General features: G+C 37.6%; 1 protein-coding gene across 22 annotated transcripts in view; it reads right to left on the minus strand.

The window, feature by feature from the left end:
• The window catches only part of ZNF638 (zinc finger protein 638), a 158484-nt gene that overhangs the window by 48964 nt on the left and 86331 nt on the right, over positions 1-23189 (minus strand). For all 22 annotated transcript variants that reach the window (XM_078349090.1, XM_035272327.3, XM_035272328.3 and 19 more), the window contains 5 exons: positions 21768-21806; positions 20718-21022; positions 18991-19268; positions 16486-16632; positions 14996-15118 (listed from right to left, as the gene is read on the minus strand). In XM_078349090.1, coding sequence (XP_078205216.1) covers positions 14996-15118; positions 16486-16632; positions 18991-19268; positions 20718-21022; positions 21768-21806 — 892 coding nt within the window. The remainder of the gene's footprint in view (positions 1-14995; positions 15119-16485; positions 16633-18990; positions 19269-20717; positions 21023-21767; positions 21807-23189) is intronic.

The following is a 23189-nucleotide window of genomic DNA, read 5'->3' on the forward strand; positions in this document are numbered from 1 at the left end:
AATGATGAAAATGGGCAAATTCCAAGGGCTATTTGATAGTTCTATATGGCCGGCTTTTAACTGCTCCTCAACTAATTCATGGGCTTGCTGTAATTTCTGTCCCTTTAAAGCTACTGTTCTACCTAAATAAGATTTTGAGAGGCACGTCAGGGGTAGGTGAGGAATAACAGTGGCCATTATTAGAAAGAGGTCATAAGGGAGTTGTCTGCTATGGCCTCAACTAATCCTTTCATAAATGGGTTAGCAACTCCATTCTAATGCTTTTTCTTATCTTTATAAGCCTCAGAAAAAAAATGGATTCATGCGCAGATTGCCTTGACGATCTTGCATTACCAGGCAGGCCAAGAGCTCCCCCACCCCCGCCCCTAATGCTGCTTGCCTAGGACAGGGTCCTATAGCTGTAGCATATTCTTTGTTCTTTTTTTCCAATTTATTGGGGGAGGGCACTCAGGGAAAATTTCCGTCTGCTCTGTGGCACGTCTACTCAGTAATTGTGGGGCTGAGGGAAAAGGAGGTGGGAAGGTGGGTGATAGTTCTTCCTCCCTTCCCTTTTTAGGGTCTTCTGTGTAGAGTAGGGCCAACGCAGCCTTAACTAAGGCCCATAACATTAAAGATATTACTAGGACCTGTTGCCCTTGTGCATGATGTTGCTTAAGATTTCTCCCCACTTGTTCCCAGAACTCTAAGTCTAGTGTGCCTTTTGCCTGGAACCATGGGTTATGAAAAAAAAACAGTTTGCATTAGATCCCTTCATTGAATCTGCGAAACTGAGGCTCACTAGCTTTAAGCAGATGTTTCAATATTTTTATATATCGTTTCTGTTGTGCTGATAACTGTTGTTCCATAATGAAACCCTGGCCTGAAAAATTCCCTAGAACTTGGAAATCCTGAGTGAGCACCAATGACTTACCGACTGCGCAGTCTCTTCACGTTCATTTTTGAGGGTTCTGCCATTATCCATGATCAATTGCAGTGTCCTCACATGGGGGCAGCAATTGTCAAGTCTGACCGGCAGACTCTGGTCGAGCGACGGATGAAAAATTTCGCTGATACAGATTTTTGCATGAGAGAGCGCAGCTGGGGGCTAACATGGCTTTGGCACCTCCTGAGGAGGAGTGCAGCCATGCAGCCCCAGTAAGCCAGAGAGGCTCGGCATTTATTTAGTACAGATTTAATGACACAGGTCTTGAGTAAACACCATTAGTGAGTAATTAACATTGCCGACCCCCCAAGTGGAGAGCAGTTCTGCACACAGATGATCAAAGGTCGGGTCTGAGAGGGGGGAGATAGGTAAACAGACGTATTTAGATAATTTCCTTTGCACTCCGTTGTAACTTGCTCTTTGCCCTGGCCCCAGTGTAAGAGGATTTAGCTGTCTTCAGCCACAACCCTCTCCTGAGGTTTTTGCAAAACTTCCCAGCCTTCCAAGAAGGTTTGCATCTTTCTCTATAATTTTTCCCACCACCCTGACAAATCTCCTGCAATGTCCTCTTTCTGGAATTTCACTTGTGTACCGACTGCATCTCCTAAATTTATCTACTATGTCTTTCATCTGATCATTTTTCAGTCTTAACTTCAACACCAAGTGTAGGATCACATGTCTCTTGCTCACCACTGCATCTTCTGTAGATATTACAATGCCTGACACAATAGATGTGTAACAGATGCTGAACTACTAAGAAATAGTTTCAGAATTAAAATGAAAATCTCTCATCCGAATTCTGATTGCATATTTTCGGTTAATTTATCTCCCTGTTAATTAATTAGATTTTCCATAATGTTCAAATGTTCACTAACTCCCATTATTACTTTTCAAATCCATGCAGTCTTCTTAGTTGACTACTTTAGTGTTTTGGTGTTTTTTTTTTTTTTGTTTGTTTGTTTTGTGAGACAATCTCACTCTGTCGCCCAGGCTGGAGTACAGGTGTGCAATCTCAGCTCACTGCAGCCTCCCCCTCCCAGGTTCAAGCAATTCTCCTGCCTCAGCCTCCCTAGTAGCTGGGATTACAGGCACATGCCCGCTACACCTGGCTAATTTTTTGTATTTTTATTGGAGGTGCGGTTTCAGCACTCTGGCCAAGATGGTCTCTCTCTCCTGACTTCATGATACGACCACCTAGGCCTCACAAAGTGCTGGAATTACAAGTGAGCCATGGCACCCAGTCCCTCTAGTTTTAATTGTAATGTGTCCATGAAACTTGCTGAAAACAATGAATTGAAATTAAAAAAAAAAAAAAATTATTTTTTTTGCACAGGGTTGAGCTGCAGCAGTATTTCACAGCTGAAAAGGTTTTATTAGAAATATAAGCCTACATTTTTCCAGATCAAGGGCTCCTCACCACCCCCAACCTCTCTGAGAAAGGGTCTCACTCCATCACCCACACAACCTCCACCTACCGGGCTCAAGTGATCCTCCTACCTCACCCTATTCAGCAGATGGAACTACAGGTGTGTGGTACCATGCTTGGCCAATTTTTTAATTTTTTTGTAGAGACAAGATCTCACTATATTGCTCGGGGTAGTCTCTAACTTCTGGGCTCAAGCAATTATCCTGCCTTGGCCTCCTGAAGTGCTGGGATTACAGGTCTGAGCCACAACGCTGGGCTCCTGATGTTTTAAAGAATGAGTATGTGACCCTTTCCCTGGAAAAAGGAAGGTTTGTTTTCCTCAGATTACTGGTTACCATGGGGCAAAGAGTAGTTCAAAAAGACTTAAGAATCACTGCTAAGGATTGATGTCTAGAGGAGATTACTATTAAAGACCAGTTACCTAGTTTCTGACAAGAGTTGTACAAATTGATGTTAACATAGGGATAGAGGATATTTTTTACCTTTTCTGTAAAATTTAATGATTCCAAGAAGCAGTAAAATAGGAGAGAATGTTACATGAAACACAGCTAGAGTCAGAGGCAGTCCTAACATTAAATATCAAATGTTGAGAAGGTTAAGTGTTTTCTAGGTTTTGACATGCCATGCCAAAATCAAGATCTGGACCAAGAAAACTATAGCATAGCTCTTCTTTTTTCTAATTTGTTCTTTCAGCTCATTTTTGGCTTGCTTTGGTGGAAACAGCTGAAGTGGTAACAGGCCAAAAAGATTGCCCCTTCCTGCCTCAGACACTTATTTACAAACAAACAATTGCCCACATACTTCCAGTATGAAGAAGGCACAACTCAAGTTCTGTTGGGAGTTCCCTCCACTCAATCCCTAAGCAAGTTGCTCTATCACAACAGAGGAGTCATGAGTTAGTCTTCTTGTTCCAGCATCATCCAAACCACATTCAGCTGAAGAAAATTAATATTTGACAGGGAAATCGCATGTTTTCTAGCTTCTAGTGCTAATATTTTCTTTGCCCTATTCATTACTATAACAATCACGAGAGTCAATATACCTGGGCTCTCAGACTTACATTGTTACCTTACCAAGTTCATCAAAAAGTTGGCCAAGAGAATTTTTTAAGCTGTTTCAAACATTCTATTTCCTTAAATGTATCCTTACCTATGGTCCTTATCCTAACTATATATCCTTAACTATATTAACTGTTTCAAATGAAAGAAAACTGGCCAGCTTAACAATTCCAGAAATTTAATGATCAGCGAGGTCTTTACGGACAGTCACTAGTGTAAGCCAATATTCCTTTCTGTTTTCAAGGTTACTAATCTGCCCCAAACCATTACCATTATCACAACAGGCTGTGTAAACTGATTAGATGAGTCTTCTAATTGGACTTCGGTGCTCTTCTCCACTTTAATAATCTGCTAGGCTTTCTTTGCCTTCAGAATCGTTCGCCTAATTCATTCTCCAGACCATTTCCAAATGAATCTTCCTAATCCATCCATTTTATTACATTATGCCCCAGTTCAAACACTTTGAACAACATATGCCTTTCTACAGGATAAAGTTTAAGTTCTTAAATTATGCAATTAATACTTGCTTCTCCTTAACTGCCTCTGCAACCAGATGGCCATGTGTCTGGTAGTTTGCTGGTAAATCAAATGCAAGCAAATGCTGCTGGGTAACTCATTCTTTCCAGAGAAGAAAACCAAAACTCATTTTGCTCTTCATTTTTAGTCCTTTCTTTCCGTCTCGAAGATAGAAAAGATGTCAGAAGGCACAGAAACCATCCTACAACTGAGGATGAAAGATACATTCTAAAGATAGTAGTGCTAGAACACAAGGCAGGGTTCCTGAATATATTACGGAGCTATTGCATCATCACTGGACCACCTACATGAAGATTCCTGTTATGAGATAAATATACCTCTTATTTAACAATCAATTGGTAAGGTTTTCTGTTAGTTGAAACTGAAACTCTAAATGATAAAATTTGATCATTTCAATTTTAAACTGGGTAATAACTAAGGCCGCACGATTTAACTCCTTATCCAAACCAGGACAATGGGTACAAATGGGTGGCATGTAGCATGGCATGTAGCAGGTATAAACTAGGATGACAAGTTACGCTAGTAGTAACTAACTAGAAAACATATGAAATAAAACATAAAGATCCTCTCTAATAGCTATATGTAAAAATAAATAAAAGAATAAATTTAATCCCCACAAAATGTTCAAGAACTTTATGGAAGAAAAAAAAAACAAAACTTGCTAAAGGGCATAAAATGAAATCTAAATAGACCAACCATGTTCTTTGTTTGTTTAAGACAAAGTCTGGCTCTGTTGCCCAGGCTGTAGTGCCATGGTATGATCTTGGCTCACTGCAACCTTTCCACCTCCTGGGCAAGCAATCCTCCTGCCTTAGCCTCCTCCTGAGTAGCCTGGACTACATGCACACACCATCGCAACGGACTAATTTTTGTGTTTTTTGTAGAGACAGGGTTTCACCCATATTGCCCCAGGCTGGTCTCAAACTCCTGAGCTCAAGCAATCTGTCTGCCTCAGCCTCTCAAAATGCTAGGATAATAGGTATGAGCCACCAGCCAACAAATCATGTTTTTTTGATTGAAAGACTTAGTGTTGTAAAAATACTAATACAAATTCAGTGTATCATTAAATTCCAGTAAGGCTTTTTTTTTTTTAAGAGAACTTAAACATATTCTAAAAGTAATGTGCAGGAATAAATACTCAAGATTAAACAAAATTAAATAAAGAGGAAAAACATTAACCAGAAAGAATAAACAATGAAAAAGAACTCTACAAGAAAGATAGGGAAATATTATGAAGTTTTAATTGTTATAACTGAAACCACATAGTATTGCCACAACAGAAGAGTATAAAACACATCTATGTATGCAGAATTTATACACATAAAACAAGCATTTCAAACCAACAAGGAAGGATAAATGAGGCATAAATAGTGTAGAGGCTAAGTGGTTCCCATTTTGGAAATAATACTGACTCCAATCATCCATTATGCTGCAAATAACAGAATAAGGAATAAAATCTTTCGAGCACTAGCACAAGGCATTTCTTCTCAAAAAGACAAAAGAAAAAAAGCATGCCAGGAACAGTGACTCACGTCTGTAATCCCAATACTTTGGGAGGCCGAGGCAAGAGGATCACCTGAACCAGGAGTTTGAGAACACCTTGGGCAACACAGTGAGACCTCTTATCTACCAAAAAAAAAAAAAAAAAAACAGAACTCAAAAAATTAGCTATGCATGGTAGCTTGACTTGTAGTCCCAGGTACTCTGGAGCCTAAGGCGGGAGGATTAGTTGAACCTGGGAGGTGGTGGTGGCAATGAGCCAAAATTGTGCTACTGCACTCCAGCCTGGGTGACAAGAGTGAGACCCTCAAAAAGAAAAGACGGGTATATGTCCTCGGAACCTCCTGAGGCTGTGTCACAGGCCAAAAAAAAATAAGAAAAAAAGAAAAAAATGTAGAAGCCATAGAATACCAATACATTTGAGTACATAAAAATTTCAAACTTGAAATATGTATACATAACAAAAACAACAGAAAATACTTCTTACATATAATGCAAAATTAGTGTCTAGGATGCAAGATATTCATGCACCTTCAAATGAGTATTTTTTAAAAATCAAAAATAATAGAAAAATAGTAAAAGATATAGACAACTTAAGGGGGGCGCCAAGATGGCCGAGAGAAGCCAGTGCCAGAGTGTAGTGCACAGCAAATGAGACACAGAAGGCTGGAGGACTTCACAGTTCCAAACAAGGCGCTGGGTTCTTTTCTGTGGGACTGACAGGGCACTGCAATTGGGCCCAGGGAAGGAGCTAGAGGGTGACAGCCGCCCAGGGGGGCAAATCAAGACTGGGTGAAACGTGCAGCCGGCTCGGAGCCCCTCAGAGCTCCATTTCAGATCCTGTGCTTGCCTCATCCCTCCTGCAACCCATGGTCCACGACGGCCCTGCCGGATGGTGGAGCACCATGGGTAGTCGATGCAAATCTGGACATCAGCTACCACCTGGCTTGGCAAGTTGCCGCACGGATCTGAGCGGGAGTTTGGACTAATGCCAGCAAGACGGACAGTCCAATTCTGTGAGAGACACCATTGGGAAGGCGGGGCTAATCCCACCTGCAAACAAACTCCAGGGAAGGACCACCCACCCAACAACCTGACTGAACCCAAGAGCGCCCAGTAACGCCCTCTACAGGCCAAAAAAGCAGCTCCAACCTCAATAGAAAAAGCCCACTCAGAGACTCCTCCTGAAATTACCAACTTCAAAGATTAAACGGAGATAAATCCACGAAGATGGGAAAAACATAGCGCAAAAAGGATGAAACCACCAAAGAACAGAACATCTCTTCTCCCAGGGATCACAACTCCTCACCATCAAGGAAACAAAAAAAGACAGAGAATGAATCTGACGAATTGACAGAAGCAGGCTTCAGAAGGTGGGTAATAACAAACTTGTCTGAGTTAAAAGACCATGTTCTAAACCAATGCAAAGAAACTAAGAACCTTGAAAAAAGGTTAGACAAAATGATAACAAGAATAACCGGCTTAGAGAAGAACATAAATGATTTGATGGAGCTGAAAAATACAGCAAGAGAAACTCACGAGGCATATACAAGTTTCAACGGCCAAATTGATCAAGCAGAAGGATATGAGAGATAGAAGATCAAATCAATGAAATAAAACAAGAAGGCAAGAGTAGAGAAATAAGAGTGAAAAGAAATGAACAAAGCCTCCAAGAACTATGGGATTATGTGAAAAAACCTAATCAATGCTTGATTGGCATACCTGAATGTAATGGTGAGAATGAATCCAAGTTGGAAAATACTCTTCAAGATACCATCCAAAAGAACTTTCCCGACATAACAAGGCAGGCCAACATTCAAACCCAGGAAATACAGAAAACACCACAAAGATATTCCTCAAGAAGAGCAACCCCAAGACACACAGTTGTCAGATCCATCAGGGTTGAAATGAAGGAAAAAATCCTAAAGGGCAGCCAGAGAGAAAGGTTGAGTTACCCACAAAGGAAAGACCAAGAGACGCACAGCGAATCTCTCAGCAGAAACCCTGCAAGCTAGGAGTGGGGGCCGATATTCAACATCCTTAAAGAAAAGAACTTTCAACCCAGAATTTCGTATCTGGCCAAACTAAGCTTCATAAGTGAAGGAGAAATAAAATTATTTATGGACAAGCAATTGCTGAGATATTTTGTTGCTACAAGACCTGCCTTACAGGAGCTACTGAAGGAAGTACTAAACGGGGAAAGGAACAACCAGTACCAGTCACTGCAAAAACGTACCAATGGTAAAGAGTAACAATGCAATGAAGGAGCCACATCATTTAATGGGCAACATAACCAGCCAATAACAAAATGGCAGGATCAAATTCAAACATAACAATATTAACATTGAATGTAACTGGCCTAAACGCCCCAATCAAAAGACACAGACTGGCAAACTGGATAAAAAGTCAAAACCCATCAGTGTGCTGTATTCAGGAGACCCATCTCACATGCAAAGACTCACATAGAGTCAAAATAAAGGGATGGAAGAAGATTTACCAAGCAAATGGAGAGAGAAAAAAAAAAAAAGCAGGGGTAGCAATCCTTGTCTCCGATAAAACAGACTTTTAACCAACAAAGATGAAAAGAGACAAAGAAGGGCATTATATATAATGGTAAAAGCATCAATGCAACAAGAAGAGCTAACTATAGTAAATATTTATGCACCCAGTGAAGGAGCACCCAGATACATAATGCAAGTTCTTAAAGACCTACAAAGAGACTTGGACTCCTGTATGATAATAGTGGGAGACTTTAACACTTCACTGACAATACCGGACAGATCAACGAGACAGAAAGTCAACAAGGATATCCAGGACTTGAATGCAGATCTGGACCAAGCAGACCTAATAGACATTTACAGGACACTCCCCCACAAATCCACAGAATACACATTGCACTTACCACATAATTGGAAGTAAATCACTCCTCAGCAAATGCAAAAGAAGGGAAATCGTAACAAACAGTCTCTTAGACCACGGCACAATCAAATTAGAACTCAGAATTAAGAAAAGCACTCAAAACCGCACAATCACATGGAAACTAAACTTGCTCCTGAATGACGAATGGATAAATAATGAAATGAAGGCAGAAATAAAAATGTTCTTTGAAACCAATAAGAATGAAGCCACAACGTACCAGATCCTATGGGGCACATTTAAAGCAGTGTCTAGCGGGAAATTTATAGCAATAAATGCTCACATGAGAAACAAGGAAAAGATCTAAAATTCACAACCTATTGTCAAAATTGAAAGAGCTAGAAGAGCAAGATAAAAAAAACTCAAAAGCAAGCAGAAAACAAGAAATAACTAAGATCAGAGCAGAACTGAAGGAGACAGAGACACAAAAAAACCCTTCAAAAATAAAATCAGTAAATCCAGGAGCTGGTTTTTGAAAAGATCAACAAAATAGACCATTAGCTAGATTAATAAAAAAGAAAAGAGAGAAGAATCAAATAGATGTAATAAAAAATGATAAAGGGGAGATCACCACCAATTCCTCAGAAATACAAAACTACCATCAGAGATTACTACAAACAACTCAACAGCACATAAACCAGTAAATATGGAAGAAATGGATAAATTCCTGGACATTTGCACACTCCCAAGACTAAGCCAAGAAGTTGAAACCCTGAATAGACCAATAACAAGGTCTTAAGTTGAGGCAGCAATTAATAACCTACCAACCAAAAAAAGTCCAGTTCCAGACAGGTTCACAGCTGAATTCTACCAGACAGACAAAGAGGAGCTGGTACCATTCCTGTTGAAACTACTCCAAACAATACAAAAAGAGGGAATCCTGCCTAACTTTATGAGACCAACATCATCCCGATAGCAAAATCTGGCCGAGACACAACTAAAAAAGAAAATTACAAGCCAATATCCATGATGAACACTGATGCAAAAATCTTCAATAAAATACTGGCAAACCAAATCCAACAGCACATCAAAAAGCTTATCCAACATGATCAAGTAGGCTTCATCCTGGGGATGAAAGGCTGATTCAACACATACAAATCTATAAACATAATTCACCACATAAACAGAACCAAAGACAAAAACCACATGATTATCTCAATAAATGCAGAGAAGGCCTTCGACAAAATTCAACAGCCCTTTATGCAAATAACTCTCAATAAACTAGGTATCAATGGAACATACCTCAAAACAATCAAAGCTATTTATGATAAACCCACAGCCAATATCATACTGAATGGGCAAAAACTGGAAGCATTGCCTTTAAAAACTGGCACTAGACAAGGATGCCCTCTCTCACCACTCCTAATTAATATAGTATTGGAAGTTCTAGCCAGAGCGATTAGGCAAGAAAAAGAAATAAAGGCATTCAGTTAGGAAAAGAAGAAGTCAAACTGTCCCTATTTGCAGACAACATGATCATATATTTAGAAGACCCCATCATCTCAGCCCAAAACCTCAAGCTGATAAGCAACTTCAGCAAAGTCTCAGGATACAAAATCAATGTGCAGAAATCACAAGCATTCCTATACACCAATAACAGGCCAACAGAGAGCCAAATCATAAGCGAACTCCCATTTACAATTGCTACAAAGATAATAAAATATCTAGGAATACAACTAACAAAGGAGGTGAAAGATCTCTTCAAGGAGAACTACAAACCACTGATCAAGGAAATAAGAGAGGACACAAACAGATAGAAAAACATTCCATGCTCATGCTTAGAAAGAATCAATATTGTGAAAATGGCCATACTGCCCAAAGTAATTTATAGATTCAATGCTATCTCCATCAAGCTACAATTGACCTTGTTCACGGAACTGGAGAAAAACATTTTAAACTTCATATGGAACCAAAAGAGAGCCTGCGTAGCCAAGACAATCCTAAGCAAAAAGAACAAAGCTGGAGACATCACACTACCTGACTTCAAACTATACTACAAGCCTACAGTAATCAAAGCAGCATGGTTCTAGTATCATAACAGAGATATAGACCAATGGAACATAACAGAGGCCTCAGAAGCAATGCCACACATCTACAACCACCTGATCTTTGACAAACCGGACAAAAAAAAAAGCAATGGGGAAAGGATTCCCTGTTTAACAAATGGTGTTGGGAAAACTGGCTAGCCATATGCAGGAAGCTAAAACTGGACCCCTTCCTTATACCTTATACAAAAAAATAACTCCAGATGGATTAAAGATTTAAACATAAGAACTAACACCATAAAAACCCTAGAATAAAATCTAAGAAAACCATTCAGGACATAGGCACAGGCAAGGACTTCATGACTAAAACACCAAAAGCAATGGCAACAAAAGCCAAAATAGACAAATGGGACCTAACTAAACTTAAGAGCCTCTTTACAGCAAAAGAAACAATCATTACAGTGAACTGCAACAAACAGAATGGGAAAAAATTTTCATAATCTATCCATCAGACAAAGGGCTAATATCCAGAATCTACAAAGATCTAAAGCAGATAGATTTACAGGAAAAAAAACAAACCCATTCAAAAGTGGGCGAAGGATATTAACAGACACTTTTCAGAAGAAGACATATACACAGCCAACAAATATATGAAAAAATGCTCATCATCACTGGTCATTAGAGAAATGCAAATCAAAACAACATTGAGATACAATCTCACGACAGAATGGCGATCACTAAAAAATCTGGAGACAACATGCTGGAGAGGATGTGGAGAAAAAGAAACACTTTTACACTGCTGGTGGGAGCATAAATTAGTTTAACCATTGTGGAAGACAGTGTGGCAATTCCTCAAGGATCTAGAAATAGAAATTACATTTGACCCAGCAATCTCATTACTGGGTATATAACCAAAGGATTATAAATCGTTCTATCATAAAGACACATGCACATGTAATATTCATTGTGGCGCTGTTTATGATAGCAAATACCTGGAACCAACCCAAATGCCCATCAATGATAGACTGGACAAAAAAAATGTGGCACATATACACCATGGAATACTATGCAGACATAAAAAACGATGAGTTCGTGTCCCTTATAGAGACATGGATGAACCTAGAAACCATCATTCTCAGCAAACTAACACAAGAACAGAAAACCAAACACCACATGTTTTCACTCATAGGTGGTAATGAACAATGAGAACACTTGGGCACAGGGAAGGGAACAACACTCACAGGGCTGAAGGACGGGGTGGAGGGGGGACAGTGGAGGTGGGGAGGAGGGAGAGGGATAACACCTGAAGAAATGCCTGATGTAGGCAACGGGGGTGGTGGGGGCAGGGGATGAAGACAGCAAACCACCATGGCATTTATGTACCTATGCAACAATCTGCAGGATGCAGGACGTGCACATGTACCCCAGAGCCCAAATACAATAAAAAAAAGAAAAAAATGAAAAAAAAAAAAAGATATAGACAACTCACTAAAACAGTTAATAGATACAGCTAACAATTACATAAAAAGATGAAGTTCATGAATAATCAGAAAGATGCAAATTAAAATTAGTTATCATTTAAGCTGAAGAAATTAAAATGTTATAATACTCTCATATATTACCAAGGAGTAAATTATTAGTTATTTAGTGAGCAGTCTTACATTATCTATTACTGTGCATGCTATAAACCTACTATTCCATTGGGTAGGTATTACCTTAAAAAAACACTATCATAAATGTCAAACGATGGCCTGTGAAGGTATACAAGGTGTTAACTGAAGTTCTATTTCTAGAAATAACCTAAATATCAATCAGTAAGGAATTGGTAAAATATCTGTAGTATATTCATACAGAGAAACACCATAGAGAAGCTAAAAAGAATGAGGAAAATCTAAATATGCTAACAAGCTTAGTCTACCAAATCAAATTATTGAGAAACGTGTGCTATAGAACCCCTATAAAGTGGGCATTCCACAGCAAGTAGAAAAATTAAATTAATAGAATACATAGCTGAGTGGAGCAAAATGGTAGAAGCATACACTGTTTATCCCAACCCCAACAGGAACACCAAATGTTAACTATCTGCACACAGACAAAGGCATCATCACAACCACCAAATATCAGGTGAGCAATCATACTACCTGGTTTTAACTGTTATCACTGAAAGAAGCACTGAAGAGGGTAGGAGTCACAGCCTTGAATCCCTGATAGCATACCTCCCCCAGCCGGCCCCAAAACATGGATAGAGTCTGTGCATTTCGGGAAGGGACAGTGCAGTAACTGGGGGACTTTACACTAAACTCAGTGCTGCTGTCACAGCAGACAGCAAAGCCATGCTGGGCTCAGCCAGCACCCATGCACTGAAGTAGCCTTTGGACTAGACCTTGCCAAAAGGAAATCACCCATCCCAGCAATAAGAACCGATTTTCTTGGCAAGCTTTACCACCATGAGCTAAAGTGCTCCAAGGTCTTAGGTAAACCTGAAAGACAGTCTAGGACACCAGGACTGCAACTCCTAGGCAACCCTTATGGCTAGGGCTGGGATTAGAGCCAGTGATCCAAGGGAGGTGCCACCTGGGAAAACTGGATATCCATATGCATTAATGAACCTGGAACTCTCTCTCTCACCATATACAAAAATCAAATAAAAATAGATTAAAGACTTTTATCTACGATCTCAAACTATGAAACTACTACAAAAACACTGGGGGAACTCTTCAGAACAGTCTGGGCAAAAATTTCTTCTGTAAGACCCCACAAGCATAGGCAAATGCTGTACAAAAATGGACAAATGGGACCACATCAAGTTAAAAAGCTTCTGCAGAGCAAAGCAAACAACAGACAACCCACAAAATGAGAGAAAACATTTGCAAACTATCCATCTGACAAGGTACTAATAATCAGAATATATAAGGAACTCAAGCCACTCTACAGAAAAAAAAAAAAATTAACAATCTGATTAAAAAAAAATGGGCAAAACATCTGAAGAAACATTTCTCAAAAGACGACACACAAATGGCAAAAAGGCACATTAAACACTGATCATTAGAGAAATGCAAATCAAAATTACAATGAAATATCATCTTACCCTAGCTAAAATGGCTTTTATCCAAAAGATAGGCAAAACAAATGCTGACCAGGATGTGGAGAAAAAAGGAAACCCTAAGTACACAGTTGCTGAGAACGTAAATTAGTACAACCACTATGGAGAGCAGTTTGGAGGCTCCTAAAAAAACTAAAAATAGGATCTACCATACAATCCAGCAATCCCACTGCTGGGTATATACCCAAAAGAAAAGATATCTGTGTATCAAAGAGATATCTGCACTCCCATGTTTCTTGATGCAGCGTTCCCGTTAGCCAAGATATTTGGAAGCAACCTAAGTGTCCATTAACCGATGAATCAAGAAAATGTGGTACATATACATAATGAAGTACTATTCAGCCCTAAAAAAGAATGAGATTCAGTTATTTAAAATAACATAGAACTGGAAGTCATTATGTTAAGTGAAATAAGATAGGCACAGAAAGACAAAGGTAACAAGTTCCCACTATTTCTGGGATCTAAAAAAATCCCACAAATTTGTGGGATATAAACCAAATGAACTCATGGACACAGAAGGTAGGAGGATGGTTATGAGACTGGGAAGGGTACATACCCAAAATAGTAGGAGGTAGGAGGTAATAGAGGGTAGTAGGAGGCAGGGGGTAGGAAGGGATAATTAATGGGTAGCTCCCCCAAAAAAACACAGAATCATTAAGACCTAGTATTAGCTAGCACAATAGGGTGACTATAGTAAAAAATAATTTAATGGTACATTTTTAAGTAATTAAAGGAGTATAATTGGATTGTTTGATACATAAAGAATGGTTGAGAGGATAGATATCCCATTTTCCATAATGTGATTATTACACACTGCATGCCTGTATCTAAATATCTCATGTACCTCATAAATATATATACCTACTATGTACCCACAAAAATTAAAAAATAGAACATCTTTAAAATATAAAAATTTTGTCAATACCCTATTAAAAACACACACACACACACAGAGAAAACCTTACAGGTGAGATATAGATACAACTTTTTACTTAACATAAATCTCATTCTTAAAGGATAATTTAATTCTATAGATATTATCTATGAACATATAAATTGAAGCATAGAAATGATCTACAAAGATTAAAGTTACAAAAGTTGATACTTCTAAGGAAGTAAAAGCCCAAAGAATGTACACTCTGCGATTTTGTTTATATAAAGTTGAAAACAGACAAAACTCAATTACGGTATCAGAAATCAAGTTAGTGGTTACCTGTGAGAAGGGAGGGTGTAAGAATTGAGAAGATAGAAGCAAGGCACTTCCAGGATACTGTCAATGTTCTGTTTTGTGACCTAGGTACTGGATTCACAGACGTTTGCTATTTTTGTGCTATGTAAGTATTTTCTCCTAGTCTGTTGTTATTTAATACTGGATATACCACTATATAAGTATGAAGAAGTTTTAATTTCAACGTATCTGAAATAATGCACTTATAATCTGTTGAGCTAATATTTATGTTTCTATGCATATTTCTCTATGTACACCATACTTAAACAAAAAAAGCTAAACAACAGTGATAAAACATTTAAGACCTAAATCCAGTTTACCTGTGCTTTTTTCTTTCCTGGAACACATATTTTCACATTTTTTCCTTTTATCATAAGAGGTGTTGTTTCAATGTGCTTCATGATTGCAGTAACTGCCTCTTTAAATTCCATTTCTAGGTAAGCCTAAAATGACAATTATTCCATCATTAGTCACAAACCTACCTTTACAAGTTCCCGCATTTAAAATGGACTTAATTCTTTCTTTTGTAACATCAAACTATGAAATTACCTCAAGTCATGGTTGTTCTTGCCTGTCTTTATTTTGCTCAAGTGTAATTTGATTAAGGATGTTTCACACATGAAATGGACATTTAACCTTACAGAATGTCTATACCACTATCAAGATTAAAAAAAAAAATTCCAGGCAGGGTCATGGAACAAGAGGAAATGAGAATAAATCAGTGAACAATAGGAGGGAAGGGAAGATATGGTCCAGCTTTGTGGTAGGGCTATTTTAAAGGCTTCTTGCAACAAAGACAACACTATCACTATGTTCCCTGTCCTGACTCAAAACTTATTTTTTCTTTTTTTTTTTTTTTTTTTTTTAAATTGAGACTGGGGTCTTGATATGCTGCCTAGGCAGCTCATGAAGTCCTGGCCTCAATCGATCCTCCAGCCTTGGCCTCCCAAAGTACTGGGATTACAGGCTTGAGCCACCACACCTGGCCCTCCCTCCCTCACAATTTTTTTTTTTTAAGACAGAATTTTACTCTGTCATCCAGGCTGAAGTGCAGTGGCGCGATCTTGGGTCACTGCAACATCCACCTCCTGGGTTCAAGAGATTCTCCTGCCTCAATCTCCCAAGTAGCTGGGATTACAGGTGCCCACCACTATGCCGAGCTAATTTTTATATTTTTAGTAAAGACGGGATTTCACCATGTTGGCCAGACTGGTCTCAAACTCCTGACCTCAGGGTGATCCACCTGCCTCAGCCTCCCAAAGTGTTGGGGTTACAGGCATGAGCCAACTCACCCAGCCTTAACTCACTATTTTATATTGTGCTTAAAAATTGTTCATATTCTTAACTTTCATCATATGAGTTAAAAAAATATAACCCACAGACAATACTTACAAAGAAATAATTTGTTTTAGTATAATCTTACTGGTGTTCTAAAGCAATGACTGGCAAACTATGACATACTACCTATTTCTGTAAATAGTTTTTTGGAACACACCATGCTTGCTCATTTATATACTACTTATAGTTGTTTTTGTACTAGAATGTCAGAGCACGGCAGTTGAGATCCTAAAGCTGGCTCATAAAACCAAAAATATTTATCTGGACCTTTGCAGAAAAAGTGGGCAAACCCTTATATTAAAGGATATAAAATATTATTTTGGGGCCTTGATCATTCACATCCAAACATTTATATAACTCTCAAGGAACAAATATATATGCAGTACAAGCAGCTAAGAGACCCAACAGCAGTTTATGGAATCATTAAAGCAATTACTTTGTATGAATTTTTGCCACAGACTAAATGACTCACCTCCTTTCTATATGGAACAATCAAGACATCATTCACTTTCCCAAATGGTTGAAATAATTTTCTAACATCTTCTTCAGTACAACCATCCTCTGGTAATTCAGATATAAGAAGGACTGAACTACAATGCAATGATTGTTCCTTCCGAAGCTATTTTTGGAGTGAAAGAAAATTTAAATCAAATCAAATTAAGCTACAATGCACAGTAACAATTTTCTATATAATTTCTTCTACAACTAATAGTACATTAAAGGGTCTTTTCCAAATATTTTACCCATTTTTCTTTTTCCTTCACCACCCCCTCTTTACCCAATTTTTAAAAATCACAATTTATAATTTTAACACTTGATTTTAAATGCAAAAGCAAAGTGGTAAGAAATACTATTTATATTTTTAAACCCAGAAATGGTTTATAGGTGCTCTTTTCTGTTTATAGCATCTTATAGCAAAGAAAATCTATGAAATGGTCCAAGGCCATTAAAGAAAATTTTTCTAAGAAACTACAGGGCCCACCAACAAGTGAAGCTGAAATTAAAGCTTTGCTCACCCTCTGTTCTAATAATTGAAAATGATCTCTAGACAGATATAATATTTTTAAAAATTCATATGTAATGCATACCATTTGAATACATTGTAGTACCAACTTTACCACCTATTTTAAAAATTAGAGCCAGACATGGTGGCTCATACCTGTAACCCAGTGAGACCAAGACAGAACTATCACCTGAGGCCAGGAGTTCAAGACCAGGATGATCAACATACTAAGACTCTATCTCTATTAAAAAAAAAAAAAAATTAAAGCACCCAGGTGGGTGTGGTGTCATGTACTGATAGACTTAGCTACCTGGGAGCCTGATGCATGAGGATACTTGATCTCAGAAATTTGAGGCTGCAGTGAATTACGACTGTGCAACTGCAATTCAGTCTGGGTGAGAGAGAGACTCCATCTCTCAAAAAAAAAAAAAATTTTTCTTTTTTACTAAATAAGAAGACTTTCAAAAAGTTCCACTGCCACCAAACTACAAGTCTTGAAACAAAATGAAAAGAACTTTATATATATTAATAATCTTATAAGATTATTTCAGCCTCTTCAAAATTGTCCCCTATATTTAAAAATTTCTTCCCAATGCTCTTCAAAATTCTGTACTTACTGGTTGATTATTCGAAGTTAATCCTTCTAAATATAAGTTCTTTGGGGCAGGGAACAGCAGATGCTGAAAGTCTTTAATGTATTGAGATACTGTGGAGAGCAATGCATACCTTACCTGAAGACTTACTGATATTAAAATATACAAAATATTTGATAATTGGGCCTACCAGGATTTTCTCTGAAGACAGTCTCTTGATGTTTTAATATATTATTTAATAGTGATTTAATAAACATATATAATAAAACAATACCTCAGTATCGTAACAAATGCATTACAATCAAAGTACACCAATAAATCAGTACCAAAAACTACATTTTACACTGTACAACAGAGAGTATTTGACTTCTGAAATGTACCACAGAAAATATAGAAGAGATGAATAATGATCAATTCTCAGGAGAGGCTCACTCTTATACCTTACAAAAAATGATTACAAAAGCTCAGTAACGCTGCTGGTGATTATTTAGTTTCCCAATGAGAGAGCAAAACTTACCACAATAATCTGCTTTTGAGGCTAGCCAAAAATGCCAAACCATCAAAATGTTCTCTTTTGACACATCAAATAAAAACCACTAGCATTCCTAAGCTACAAGATTTTGAACTTTGGACTTTTACTATATTCGTAAGAAAAACCAGTGAAATATTCCATACTGAAATCATTTAGCAACTCGTGATTTCAAAGTTACTGGAAATATGGAATTAAAGTTAAGACAACTTCGTTTTTTTTCTTGATAGGGTCTCTCTCTGTAACCCAGCTTGGAGTGTAGTAGTGTGATCTCAGCTCACTGCAACCTCTGCCTCCCAGGTGGGTTCAAAGTGATCCTCCTACCTGAGCCTCCAATGGCCTGGCACTACAGGTGCCTGCCACCATGCCCAGCTCATTTTGATATTCTGTTATTTTTTTGTAGAGAGGGGGTTTCACCATTTGTTCTGGCTGGCCTCAAACTCTTAAGCTCAAGTGATCCACCCCTCTCGGTGTCCCATAGTGCTGGGATTCAGGCATGAGCCACCATGCCAGGCAACAACTTTGTTTTCTGTTTGTCACAGCAAATGAATGAATACTTGAACGAATAAAGAATTACAGAACCAGGTATGGTGGCTCATGCACTTAAAGAGGCTGACATGGAAGGATTGATTGCCTGACCCCTGCCTGAGCAACATGGCAAGATTCTATCTCTACAAAAAATAAAAACTTACCCGAGCATGGTGGCTGTGCTGCCACCATGCCTGTGATGCCAGCTACTCAGGAAGCAGAGGTAGGAGGATCACTTGAGCCCAAGAGATAGAGGCTACAGTGAGCCATGTTTGCACCACTACACTCTGTATCTCCAAAAGTAATTACTAACTAAATAATTACCTTTCGCTGGAGAGAAACAGCTTTATCAGACACCTGTTTACATTCTGGTGAAGTATCATCTTCAAGATTCTTTGATTTACAACGAACAGAATGTCCTCCTAGATTTGAATCGCTCTTTGAAGTGCTTGTAGATTTAACTGATGGTTTTGTTCCACTGCCAGTTTTAGGCTTTTGTGCTGGTGAATGTCCCTTATCAACAGCTTCAAGATGCTTCTGTTTATTAAATTCTGTCCCATGCCCAGATTGTTGTACTACATCTTCTAATGCTTTTTTCCTATCTGGTAAAAAGACATAAAAAACAATTTCAATTGAAAAAAAATTAAAGTAGGAGCCATCTCATGACATAATTTTTAAAATATAGAGCTATTCTCAAGTTGAACAGGGAGCGCACAGATGAAAAAAATCTAGCCTTTATTCACTCAGAAGACTTTTACATGAAGAAGTTCCTTTATTTAGTAAGCTTCCCTTATACCACTGATCCTCAAAGTTTTGGTTTCGAGTTGCTTTACACTTACTGAAGATTCCAAAGACTTGTGTTATATTTATTGATATTTGCCATATTAGAAATATAAAATTTAAAAATATTTATTGATTCATATATTAGGTTGTTGCAAAAGTAACTGCAGTTTTTACCACTGAAAGTAATGGCAAAAAAGTAAACTCCCATATTAATGTAAATCTTTTTGGCCAGGCGCAGTGGCTCACACCTGTAATCCCAGCACTTTGGGAGGCCGAGGCGGGTGGATCACGAGGTCAAGAGATCGAGACCATCCTGGTCAACATGGTGAAACCCCGTCTCTACTAAAAATACAAAAAATTAGCTGAGCGCATCCCTATAATCCCAGCTACTCAGGAAGCTGAGGCAGGAGAACTACCTGAACTCAGGAGATGGAGGTTGTGGTGAGCTGAGATCACGCCATTGCACTCCAGCCTGGGTAACAAAAGTGAAACTCCGTCTCAAAAAAAACCTTCTATAAAAACCAACCATAATTCCCAAAACAAAATTAGTGAAATGAGTCGCACTATTATACCTTCTTCGAAACATTTTAATGTTGTGCTTAAAAGAAAAAATCTAAATTCTTCTATCTGCTTCTGGATAAAGAAAATCCAGCCTCATACAAATATGTAACTGGAAAAAACTTCACAGAACTCAAAAAATCTTGGGGACCCCAATAGGTCATTGCTTATGTAATTAAAAGTATTTTCATTTGAATTCAGCATTTTAGAATATACTAGATACAGTAAGACCTGTTCAAAGTATTACTTTTTTATTTTTCAGGCCAGTCAGGTGAAGCAGTGGGAGTGTCAAAGTACCTCAGATATCAACTATGATTTTTTTCACTGTAGGAGAGGTGTGTGTGTGTGTGTGTGTGTGTGTGTGTGTGCACGCTATTTCTAAAAGGGTCACTAAATCAGTATTAACTCACATTAAAAATAATAATTTCAAAAACATTTTAAATTAATCCATGGAATTCTATAATAAATTATTAAAGCAAACTAAGGTGTTTCTACCATCCTTGGTTTTTAAACATGATGTTGGTAGACGCATATATTCACACACATTTCTTTGCCAAGTTACTAGAGGGAGTAACTCTGTGGGATGTGGGTCAGATTTCCTTTAGCAGTTCTAACATTTAATAAAATGGAACATTTCTCAAAATCCTAAAAAAAAAAACATTTAAAAATTTAATCAAAGTAAGTACATTATTTCATGGCCATCAGTGTACCTGATGATCTCACTGATCTCCTGGATATCCTTTCGGGACTAACTGATCGAAAGCATTTTGGACTACCCCGAAATGGATTTTTAATTCGATATGGTGAACGGGATCTGGATCTGGATCTGGATCTGTATCTAGAAATGAAACGATGGCAAATTCTTGGACTTCGACTTCTTGGTCTATACATGTAACGCATTGGGCTTCGAGATCGACGGATTCTGTGACTTGAGCTTGATCTTCTAGAACGCCTAGGACTGGGGGAATGAGAACGTCTTCGTGGAGTTTCATTTTCTTTTCTATTACCCTCATTTCTGTAAGCAGGGGGAAAAAAATTAGTGATTAGCAATTTAACGTAAATTTAAATGATACTAAATGACAGAAGTACCTTCTTAAAAACAGACTGTTAACAATACCAAACTCTGATAAAAGATATGTACTTAAAACAAAAATCTGTTTGCTATGATGTGATTCAGCCTTATAGGTGAGTAAGAAACAATCAGAGCAGTTTATCAGCCCTCCAAACTGCTTGGATGTCTGTTTTCTAGTTTACAGGTGAATATGATTATGAATTTCTCTAGTTTTTCCTGTACCAATATTATATCCAATTATGTTTTAAAGTATTAAATTATGTAAAGAATTTAGGAAATGATTTACATGAACAGATGTATTAAATAATTTTTTCCTGAAAGATTATGCCATCTATAACTATGATCTGATTTCTATACGTGTGTGTACACCCATAAACTGAGTAGGATCCCCTAGGGAATACAGAACTTAATAATACCACTCCTAGCATTCAAGGCATTTACAACTAGAAGATATCATAAACATAAAATAATAATGTCAGAATAAAATATTTTCAGAAAAGATTAAAGAAAGTAGTTCAGGGGAGGGGCTGCATCACATTTAAGCTGGAATAAGAAAGATTCATAGAGGTTTTTGCATTTGCCTACTGTTTAAATTACAAAAACAGAACTCAAAAGAATCACTTCCTTAAAATTAAGTGTTCACTTTTAAAAGATAAGTTTTCATAATATTACTATTTTTAAAAATTACCTTCTTGATGGGAGGATCTCAGGATTCCAATCAGGATACCTATTTTAAAAATAAACAATATTAACTAACAGCTAAAATAAGACTATAAGGCTCAATTAATCTTCACTGGAAATAAAATATTTTAAGTATTTAATTCAATAAATAATCAAAGTATGCTAATAGGTGTATCAGGGAAACACATTCTTTATACTTTAAAGGCCTAAACATTTATTTAAGTAAAATGGCCAGTACATACATAAACATGTTAGAGATACAAGATAAAAGCTTAGGTTAAGGGTTAAAAAAGAGAAGACAATTCATCTACTTTACAGAACTCTAGAAAACACCATTCCTATCATTTTCTATGTGGCAACTCACAGAATACAACATGAATGGTGCCCCTTAAACTTATGCCAATTGGTCCTCACAGAGATATATCCAGTAAGAGGAATCAGGAGAGAATTCATAGAAAACGTGGCTTTTCAAGCAGTCCTTAAAAATATCTATTAATAGGCATGGATCAGGTTAGATTTCATGTAGTGACAATACATAAACTAAGATTGGAGGCAAAACATAGGTGTTTTGTTCCAGGAACTGTTTAGCTGCAGCACAGAAATGATAAAAAGGAATTATTAAGGGGGAAACTTGGATAGGTTGTCTGTTGTCTCAGGTAGAGACAAATTATGAAGAGCCTTGAAATCAGGTAATGACGTTACACAAAGAAAAAACGATGGGAAGTTAATGACCATTTGTTAAGAGAAGATAACAGGAATGTTTTCAGAACAAGTGTAAAGGAATATCTGGAATTAGAAAAAAAGGTAAGAGCTGAGATATTTAGAAATCAGGCATGTAGAAGCCACAATTATGGCCCTAAGAGTGAGACTAATACAAGATGGAGTTTATAGAAAAAAAGAGAGCTGAGACAGAATCTTATGCACACCAACGACTGTAAAGTAGACAAAGAAAAAAAAGATTAAGGAGTAATCACAGAAAGAAAAACCAGTAGGAGAAATAGCAATATCACAGAAGCCTAAAAAAAAGGCTGTATCTTCACTCTCAACTTCTAGAAAATCTGAACTCTAACAGGCATTTGGACATGTTGATTGTATTAAATAAATAAATGACTACATTTAACAATACAATTTCAGTAGCAAGATGAAAGCCAGGTAAGGAAATGGAGGCAGCAAACTTCTTACTAATCACCTAGCAGGAAAATAAAGTTAGGTCAAAATTTAGTAAAATGGTTTGTCTTGATTGCTATTTGCCTCAGACATTGTTAATGAGCTAACCCCACAGCAATTCTCAATTCCCTTTTCCTCTGTCTTTACTACAACTACTTAAAAAAGCTAAATATTTGCTTTTCCACTATCTCTAGAAGACAGCCAGTGATAGGTTCTAACCAATGGGACATAGGTACAAAACTCCCAGGAGACATCTGAGAAA

The sequence above is a fragment of the Callithrix jacchus genome, chromosome 14, assembly GCF_049354715.1.
Source record: "Callithrix jacchus isolate 240 chromosome 14, calJac240_pri, whole genome shotgun sequence".
In the NCBI taxonomy this organism is placed as follows: domain Eukaryota; kingdom Metazoa; phylum Chordata; class Mammalia; order Primates; family Cebidae; genus Callithrix; species Callithrix jacchus.